Source organism: Numenius arquata, chromosome 20 (genome assembly GCF_964106895.1).
Source record: "Numenius arquata chromosome 20, bNumArq3.hap1.1, whole genome shotgun sequence".
Lineage (NCBI taxonomy): Eukaryota > Metazoa > Chordata > Aves > Charadriiformes > Scolopacidae > Numenius > Numenius arquata.
The window spans coordinates 2,752,387-2,761,637 of record NC_133595.1 but is presented as its reverse complement, the minus strand read 5'-3'; the positions used below and the strand labels follow the sequence as shown (position 1 = coordinate 2,761,637).

Genomic DNA, 9,251 nt, shown 5'->3' with positions numbered 1-9,251 from the left:
CAGCTTTCCTGGAGCCCCTTGAGGGACTGGAAGGGACTCGAAGGTCTCCCCGGAGCCTTCTCTTCTCCAGGCTGAACCCCCCCATCTCTCTCAGCCTGTCCTCACAGCAGAGGGGCTCCAGCCCTCCCAGCATCTCCGTGGCCTCCTCTGGCCCCACTCCAACAGGTCCATGTCCTTGTGCTGAGGACTCCAAAGCTGGATGGAGGGCTCCAGGTGGAGGAAAAATCCCTTGAGGACTATTAAACCAGCACAGCCACAGATCAGGGGGGTTCCTGTGTTGCCGGACCAGGGAGGACAGTGCTGTATGTGTGTGTTCACTCTGCTCAGGACGGCCACAGTAGGTGCCACCTTGGAGATGCGGTACCAACCACAGCGAGATTTTTGGGGCGAGTCGGTGGTTGTTTTGGGGCTTCCCTGAAGCCTGCGTTTGTGGCCCCCTTTCTCCATGCTGACCAGTGTCCCCCTCTGCCGCTCCAGACAGCGCCGGGGATGCTGGACCCGAGACAGAGATAGCAGCAGCTCCTTTTTTCTGACCACTGACGTCAGGGACGGGGGTTATTGCTAAAGCAGAGATAGGAGCGAGCTCTGGAAAGCCAAAAGAAGGGCTAATTCAATGGAGAGACAGACTTGTATGGCAAGTCTCCTGCTTTAATCTAATTTTCCTGGGCTGCAGGGCAGCACAGCGAGGGATCTGCGTAAAACTTTCAGGCACGGAGATGATGTAGATGCTTTAAATCCTCTCCGCTTCCAGGGAGGAGGTGCCCAAGGGAAGCCGAGGAGATCGGGAATGGACACGGAGGTTTAGACCCCACAGGTGAATGTTGCCAGCCCTGCATGTACACCACCTGTACAGCACAATTTCCCTGCGGCAAACCCATCAGAGCAGTTTGCAAGTGAAATCTCAGCTGGCCAGCGTCTGTTTGTGAAACACCTTGCCAAATAACGTGGGGATGGAGGGGTTCATTGGGATAAATGGGTAAGGAAAAAAAACCCAGCAGCCACCCGTGTAGCTAAATTGGGAAGACCCCAAAGGAGAAGCAGGGGTGGCGATAAATCAGAGCCTCGGTGGTTCTCGCCACAAGCTTGGGCATCACCGGCGCAGCCGGGAGCAGGGGACTTGATGCAGCGGAGGGTGGATGAAGGAAGAGGAGGTATCATGGAATCATGGAATGGTCTGGGTTGGAAGAGACCTTTCAGATCATCGAGTCCAACCGTCAAGGTATGGTGTAATTTACCTCGTGCGTGATGTTCTGAGCCTGCGAAGGGCAGTGAGTGTGCCGTGAGCTGGCGTCGCCCTGCGGAGCAGAGGGGGCTCTTTGGGAAGCGTGGGATGCAGACACGCATCTGCATAGGTGTCACCTATCCCGGCACGTTCCGAGCCCCGCCGGCAGGGACAGGCAGGGCACGGCGAGGCGAGGGCAGGCAGAGAGCGAAGACTCTGTGGGAGGGCAGAGGCTGCTGCCGGGGTCGGAAGTGCTCCGGTAGGACGTGCTGCCGGGCTGTGATTGCTCTCGGGATGTTGGCGAGGACCTTTGGGATGTCGTGTTTGCTGCATCCTCTGCAGCTGGTTGCTCAGACTGAATCCAAGCCGGGGACAGGTAGGAGGGGCTGGGATTGTCTTTTCCAAGGGGCAGACGGCAGCAGTGGGGCTGGGCACGATGCTGAGCCGCGCTGTGGGGAACAGCGGGCTTGTCCCTGCCTGCCTGCCAGCAGCTCCCGTCGGGCAGGGCTTGGCAGTTTGTTGTTTTTTTTTCCCCAATGACCCCAGAAAGACCTTGGAAGCGCAGACTTTGCCCAGTCCAGATCCGTGTGAGCACCGACAACCCCAGTGTGGGGCCAGGGCTGTGTCATCCCTCGGTGGCCCCCCCGCAAAGCGATGCCGGGGCACGGGCTGCGATGGGGAAGTTGCTCAGTGGTTTTCTCCTCTCGTCTCCGGGCTTGCGTGCGTGTCTTTTCCTGCAAGCAGCTGGAGCTGGTGTGTTTTCTGGGAATGCTGGTTTATTCTGGCCCTTGACCCTGCAGACTGGGCTTGCGCTGGAGATAAACAAGCAAACATGAAGCTGGAGACCGTGGAACTGGAGGGTGAGGGTGAGCGTGGAGACAGCAGGCGTCAGCGGCGCATCCCAGGGTTGACTTCGGGCACAAACAAGCATCGAGAAGCCGGGGCCGGGGAGGAAAGGAGGAAACCCTGGCACGTGTGCGCAGCCACACACTGGTTTGGGCACACACGTAGGACTGGGAGGCTGCTGGGGTGGAGATGGGGCAGGTTTGCTGCAGGGATCCCAGTTCTTTGCCATCTGAGGTCAGGGCGGTGAGCGACTAAGGAGATGTGCTTCCTCAGGAGGATTTTTGGAAAGCACATCTGGTCCTGGAGACTCGGAAAATACAGATGTTCAGTCGAGGCGGTGGAGGAGGAGTTCCCAGCCGTGGCCCCACCGGTGGGGACCGGCGATGCCGGGTTGCCCCCGAGCCAGCTGCGGTCGCTGGGATGCAGCCAGGGGACTCACCACCATCACGTGTGACTCCGGGGTGGGCAAGTGCTGGCCAGAAGCGAGGCAGGGGCTGTGGCGAGGGCTCGCTGTGGCAGCAGCCCTTGCCGGCAGCGCTCGGGGGAAGCAGCAGGGTTGGCTTTGCTGGGAGAAGGGCAGTTTTGCTTTCTCTTCTCCGGGCAGGGAGGCGTTGCAGGGCAGGCAGCCGGCATCGCCAGCAGCCCTGCTCCAGAGAAGTTGTGCGGGCAGAGATGGGTTTCAGGGTGGTTTGCCCTGGCAGCGATGGTTTGGCTAAGGCAGCGCGCGGCTCCCTAAAGCGGGGAGCGTCTCTATAAGCAGTGGTGGCAACTTTTTCTTGGTGGCGTTTTTTGGGGTGCTGTGAAGAGGTTGGTTGTCACGCTCCTAGGGATGGGTCGGCTAATTCCTTAGCAAATGTTAGTGGTTCAGTTCTTTCCTAAAGTGGGTGGATATTACAGCCGAGAAAGCAACAAAGGGCCGCAACGAGAAGGGCCAGCAAGGATCCTGCTGCCATGTGATGTCCTGACGTGCTCTCTGTGGGCGCGCCGGAATGAGATTTCCAGCGTTAGCGGAATAAAAGGTGTTATCGTGGCCACCGAAATGGGAGCTGCGTCGCTTTTGCATCCCACCGAGCACTAACCATCGCTTTCCCTCTCTTCCCAGAGCTCGCCGCCTGCCCGGGGAGGGGACCGCACGCATGCTAGCCGGACCGCAGCCCCCCCGAGCCCAGCCCTGCTGTAAGGTGGGGGCAGCCCAGCCGGCGGCCGGCCAGCAGCGGGAGCGATGGCCCAGTCTCGGACCAACGGCTCTCACTACGCCCTGACGGCCATAGGGCTGGGGATGCTGGTCCTGGGCATCATCATGGCCGTCTGGAACCTTGTCCCCGGCTTCGGCCCCGCCGAGAAACCCACCGCCCACGCTGGCAACAGCAGCAAGCCCGACCGCGGCACCGGGGGGATTTTGAAGAGCAAGACCTTCTCGGTGGCGTACGTGTTGGTGGGAGCGGGCGTGCTGCTGCTGCTGCTCTCCATCTGCCTGAACATCCGGGACAAGAAGAGGCAAAGCGAGGACATCCCTCACATCCAGCACCAAACATCTGTAGAGCCCTCGCACCAGGAGGACAGGTGAGCCTTTTGGGGGAAAAAGGGAGCGGGATTGAGTGCAGGAATGAAACTAAGAAATATTATTCCTCCTCGAGGAGGTCAGGAGCAAGGAGAGGAAGGCTGATAGCAACGTTTGCTAAAATAAGGGCAAGAACCGTCTCATGGTTTAGGGTTCAAAGACCCTTTAGAGCTCAGGAAGGAATGACTCCAGCTGTATTTATGGTGAAAGGAAGCCTTGTTTGTGTGTGAGCTGGGGTCTGGATGGGGCCGTGGCCGAGGCAGCGTTGCTGGGACGTGCCACTCCTGCCTCGGTGGTGGGTACGGAGGCAGCGTGGGGAGAGGGAACGCTGGCGGTGGTGGTTAATGGTTAACGTGGCAGAGCAGGATTGGTGCCAGAAGCCGGGTGAGCGGCTGCGGAGGGAGGGGAGCAGGAGCTGCGGGGCATGCTGTCTCGCTGGGTGCAGCCGGAGGACGGCAGCGGCTGGAAAATGGATTTTCGACCTGGTGAAAGTCTGCGGGGCTCTCCGGTTGGCAGGAGGGGACACTGGTTGCTGCCCTAGGGAGTACTGCGGGGGAGAGCTGCCATGGGAGGCTGCTGAGAAGTTACCCTGTGTGTGCAGACGCACCTGGTGAAGTGGTTTTCCCTGTTAGATTCTAAAGATAACTTCGTAACGCTAAAGAAACGGCCAGTGTGCATGTGCAGGTACCTGTGGTGTAGGTTGGGCACGTAGGGAACAGCTGAATCACAGAATCACAGAATCTTCTTGGTTGGAAGGGACCTTTGAGATCATTGAGTCCAACCAACTAAAAAAAAAAAAACAAAAACCAACACCAAAAAACAACACACACAACAGCAAAACCAAAACCAAACAAACACCCACACCCCACACCCACCCTCAAACAGACACAACCCAACAATCCCGGGCACTAGAGCATGCCCTGAAGTGCCACGTCTACACGTTCCTTAAGTACCTCCAGGGATGGTGACTCCACCACCTCCCTGGGCAGGCTGTTCCAGTGCCTGACCACCCTCTCAGTAAAGTCATTCTTCCTAATATCTAATCTAAACCTCCCCTGCCCCAACTTCAGACCATTTCCTCCGGTCCTGTCATTATTCCCTTGGGAGAAGAGTCCAACACCCACCTCTCTGCAACCCTCCTTTCAGGTAGCTATAGAGGGCAATGAGGTCTCCCCTCAGCCTCCTCTTCTCCAGACTAAACATGCCCAGTTCCCTCAGCCTCTCCTCGTGTGACTTGTTCTCCAGACCCCTCACCAGCTTGGTGGCTCTCCTCTGGCCACGCTCCAGCAGCTCAATGTCCTTCCTGTAGTGAGGGGCCCAGAACTGGACACAGCCCTCGAGGTGAGGCCCCACCAGTGCCCGGTACAGAGGCACCATCACTGCCGGGCTCCTGCTGGCCACGCTGTTCCTGACACAGGCCAGGATGCCGTTGGCCTTCTTGGCAATTCTCCAGGCGTTAAAACTCCAGGTAGATAGACCCAACCCAACAGACATCCGAATGGCAGGGACGGATAGTGACGATGTCCCTTTCGAAGGTATTTAGTCTGATTTGTCAAGAGGGAGAAGGCGGTGTTTTGTTGGGGGGGGAGGAATGACTGCCGGGCAACACGTAAAGAGGTTTTGTGGGTGAAGGGAACGATGATCAAAGGCAGGAAATGAAAGGAAAGGAAAAAAGGAAGTGTCGCAAGGAATTAAAAAACTTGTCTGAATAGAGGTGGGGTCGTGATCTGGTCTCTTTATCTGAAAGGAATATGTCGGTAAGGTTTTTTTTTTCGGAGGGATTGTTTTATTCTCTCCTCTCCATCCCCTGCCTGCAGTGAAGCTGAAATGATGTGCGATTGATGTTCCTTAATGTTCCTCCCCCCCCCCAACCCCCTCTAGTCAAGAAGAGGATGAAGACGTGTCTTCCCAGTACTACGTCCCCAGCTACGAGGAGGTGATGAACACGGGCTACTCTCAGCCCAGGGACTCGGAGAGGAGCAACAGGATGAGCGTCTCCCTGCCCTCCTACGAGTCGCTGACGGGGCTGGAGGAGGGCACGCAGCCACCGGGCGCTGCCGGCCCGGAGCCCGGCACGGAGCGACAGCCCGGCCAGCACAACTCCCGTCTCAGCAAGCGCCTGAAGCCGCTGAAGGTGCGGAGGATCAAGTCGGAGAAGCTGCACCTGAAGGACATCAGGCTGAACCTCTCGGAGGGGAACAGCACGGCCCCTATCACGATAGAGCCGCTGACCCCACCGCCCAAGTACGAGGAGATCCAGGAGAAAGTGCCAGAGAGCCGGCAAATGACTTAGAAAAGGGAATCTGTGATGCTGCTGCGGGATTTTTGTTGAGGTTTTGTTTTTCTTTTTTTAAAGAGAACCACACTAAGAGGGGCTCGGGCTGTGGGTTCGGAAGAGGTTGGGGCTCCCTGGAAGCGGCGACGTGGAGGACACGGTGGGTGCCTCACGCTGAGGCTCGGGGAGAGGACAGGCTTTCCCCGGGACGGGGTTTGGCAAAAGAGACCTGAATGCCAGTAGGTCTGCTGCTCTGGAGTAAACGAAGGCTGGAAGTACTGAAAGTGGGATTTGTGGTGGTGGAAGTAAGGACCACCCAATGTATCTTCTCTCCCCCCGGCACCAGCAGGACTTTCCCAAGCCACCAAACTGATACGGAACGAGGATTTTCCAAGTGGGAAAGGGCAACACTCCTTTTTTTGGTGCCTGAGCAAGGGAAAATGCCTTTCCAGAGTGGCGTGGTGACGTTCCTGGGCTCCCGGCTGGGACTGAGATGGTGGCCCTGGGCCAGCCCTGGCTCCTGCCAAGGTCTGGGCTTGCTGGTGGGCACGGGGCTGGAACGGGCCCTGTGCTCCTCAGGGAGAGGATGGATTTCTTGCCTCGGTTGCTTTCCCCGTTGTGTTTTGTGCTGCGATGCAAAGGGACGGTCTGTTTGAGGCACGTGGGTCGATCCGGGGGGGTGGGGAACTGGGTTGCCCCCCTGGCAGGAGGCGTGCGGGGTGAGACGACTGCTGAGCATGCTGTGCGAGCAGACCTCTGCTAAATAAATATTTTGTACCTTGTGTTTGTCTGTGTGTGTGTGTGTGTGTGTGTGCACTGGGGCGCGGTGGGCCCTTCCCAAGGCGTGGAAGGTGGAGCGGTGTGGTCATCTGTTTTAGGGTGGATGCTGCTCCCGGCCACGCATCACCTCCCTGGCAAACTGCAAAGCCGTCGGTGACAGAGTTGTCACCGTAATCAGCCACGAGCTCCCTTGAATAATCCGAATGTTGATGGTGTGGGTAGATAGCAGAACCTCCCATGAGTTGGTAGCAGATGTTGGCGTGGCCAGGCTGCCCCTGGGCCGCCGGTGTGGATGCGGCTGTCTTGCTGTAAGGTTCATACCGATGTAGTTATGGACCATTCAGCAGAGGTGGACATGGCAGTATCCTTGACGGAAGGTGTGAGAGGAGCACAAGTGACCAAAACAAAGACAAAGAGGAGATGCTGGTCCAAAGCCACATAACAGGTTCTCCTGTTAGCTAGTATTTCGTACTGCATCTCATAATATCTGTTGTTGTATCACGGGAATGTCACTTTGCGGTGCCCCAAGGCGTGATCTCCGACGGGCAAAAAACACATCGTTAAAGAAGGGACTCCCTTATTAATGAGAAAGCGGGGGGGGGGGGGGGGGGGAAGAGTAGAAGAATATACCCTGGATGGGAGGATTTGGGGCAGGGGGTTCCCAAGTGGTTCTTGTTGGTGTTGAGGGCTTGGAAAGGTGGTGCAGCTCTTCAGAAGTTGTCTCCCAGGAGCATGTGCCCCTAAAAGCCTGCCCGCAGCAGAGACAAGGCATGAAGTCCTCACTCCCTGGTGAAGAAACACGACTGTAGCAGTTGTCTTAGAAATCTGAGTAAATATTGGGTTAATAAAGTGAAGCCTCTTGCCTGGGCAGTTGGGAGCTGAAGTTTCATGGAGCTTCTTTACCAGAAAGTCCCGTTTAATGAACGTGGGGAAAGCAGAATCTTTCCCAATGCTTCATGTAGTAAGAGAGTTGAAAAAAAAAATGACGTAAAGTGCAGTGACTACAGTGAAACGAGCTGTGACTAATGTTTTAATGATGCCAAAAAAATGCCTGAATGGTTAATGAGCATCTCCGGCTACGTGCATACCTGTCCTGTGATGGTATGTGGGGAGCAGAGGGAGACGTGGGATGCTGGGAAGCGTGAGAGCTCCCAAAGCTGTGACCGTGGCTTGTCCCCTTGTGAAATAGCGGTGGCACTGTAATGTATCGTAAGAGAACTGGTTTTCCTGAAGGGGAGGATGACGGAGATGTTTTCTCCCAAGTGAGACACGCTGGTAGGGGATGTGCTTCAGTGGGGGCCAACACCGGGGTATGTGTCCTGGGTTGGCATTTGGTTCCCACCAAGCACCAGAGAAGCCCTGGGAATAGCAAGAAATCTGTTGTTTGCAGGATTTTTGTGGATGGACGATTTTTTTTTTTTTCTGGGGGGGAAGCACTGTGGTTTGGTGGCTGTGCATCCGAACGGTTTGGCTGGTGACTTGCAGCCCGTTCGGGGCAGTAGCCGCTCTGGGGCACGATGCCCCGCTCCTGCTGCCCACGTGCTGGCGAGTTCAGCCGAAGGCTGGATTTGTGCTCCGCTGCCGGGTGACGTGGGAATTTCTCACCCGCGGGAGCAGAACTGGCCCAAAAAGCGACAGTGGGATTTGCTGTGTAAAGAAAAAGACAAAATTTAGGCTCGTTTCCAGCAGGCCTGGGCCGCTTTTCAAAAGGATTAGAGGTCTGTTGTGTATGGCACAACTCTGGGGCTGAGGGAAACGCTGTGGTTTGGGCATTATAGAGCTGTTGCGCTTCCCTCCTCCCCAAAACCCGTTGCGGGGGGCGGGGGGGGGGGGATGCGGGTACTCAAGCTGCGCCCAGCTCAGTGCCCCCCCCCCCCCATCTCCAACCAGTCAACAGCACCGCAAAAACATGTTAAAAGAATTTGGAAAGCAGTGCGGGAAGGGCATAGGGATTAGCAGAGCGCGACGGTTTGGCGTTTTCCCTTTTTCTGCTGGAAAAGAGTGCGTGGCAGTCCAGGACGAGGGCACGTTGACGGAGAAACCTGCCCATCACCAGGCGGCGACGTTTATCCCATGGCCTGAGGTTGCACGACCTGTTTGTGCGCGCACGGTGTTAAATAAAGAAATAAGTAAAAAAGTGGGTGGGTGGGGGGAAATGTTCACCGGCAACTTGCACGGCCCCAACGGTGAGTTCTTTGGGTACGTGGGGACGTGTTCCTGCGCGTGTCACCTGCTGGCAAGAGCCGTGGCCGGCGCGGAGCTGTGTTGTGCTGCCGTGCCAGTTGCTTGGGAGGAGGAGAAGGAAAAAAAAAAAGAAAGGAAAACAAAGCCAGAAACGCACCCAGGAGGGCAGCAGCTCCGGCGCGGCCGGGGTTTCCAAGGCTACTGCGAGGCTGCGGCCGCGCTGCCGGCCACGGCAGAGCCGCTTTTGGGTTGATTTGGTACAATTTCTACTGCACCAGTTGGTCAAGACGTTCTGGGCTCAGTTGCCTGTGTTGGATGGGGGTTTGCTACGCGAGGAGTTTATGTTTTTTTGATGCAAGCCTTTCGGGTGAAGGGGCCGGAGG

General features: G+C 56.9%; 1 protein-coding gene across 1 annotated transcript; it reads left to right on the top strand.

The window, feature by feature from the left end:
* The first annotated feature begins 3,290 nt into the window (after positions 1-3,290).
* On the top strand, positions 3,291-5,922 carry TMEM51 (transmembrane protein 51). Its single transcript, XM_074161737.1, has 2 exons — positions 3,291-3,631; positions 5,511-5,922. The coding sequence occupies exons 1-2, from the start codon at positions 3,291-3,293 to the stop codon at positions 5,920-5,922; spliced, it is 753 nt and encodes a 250-aa protein (XP_074017838.1).
* The last annotated feature ends 3,329 nt before the right edge of the window (positions 5,923-9,251 follow it).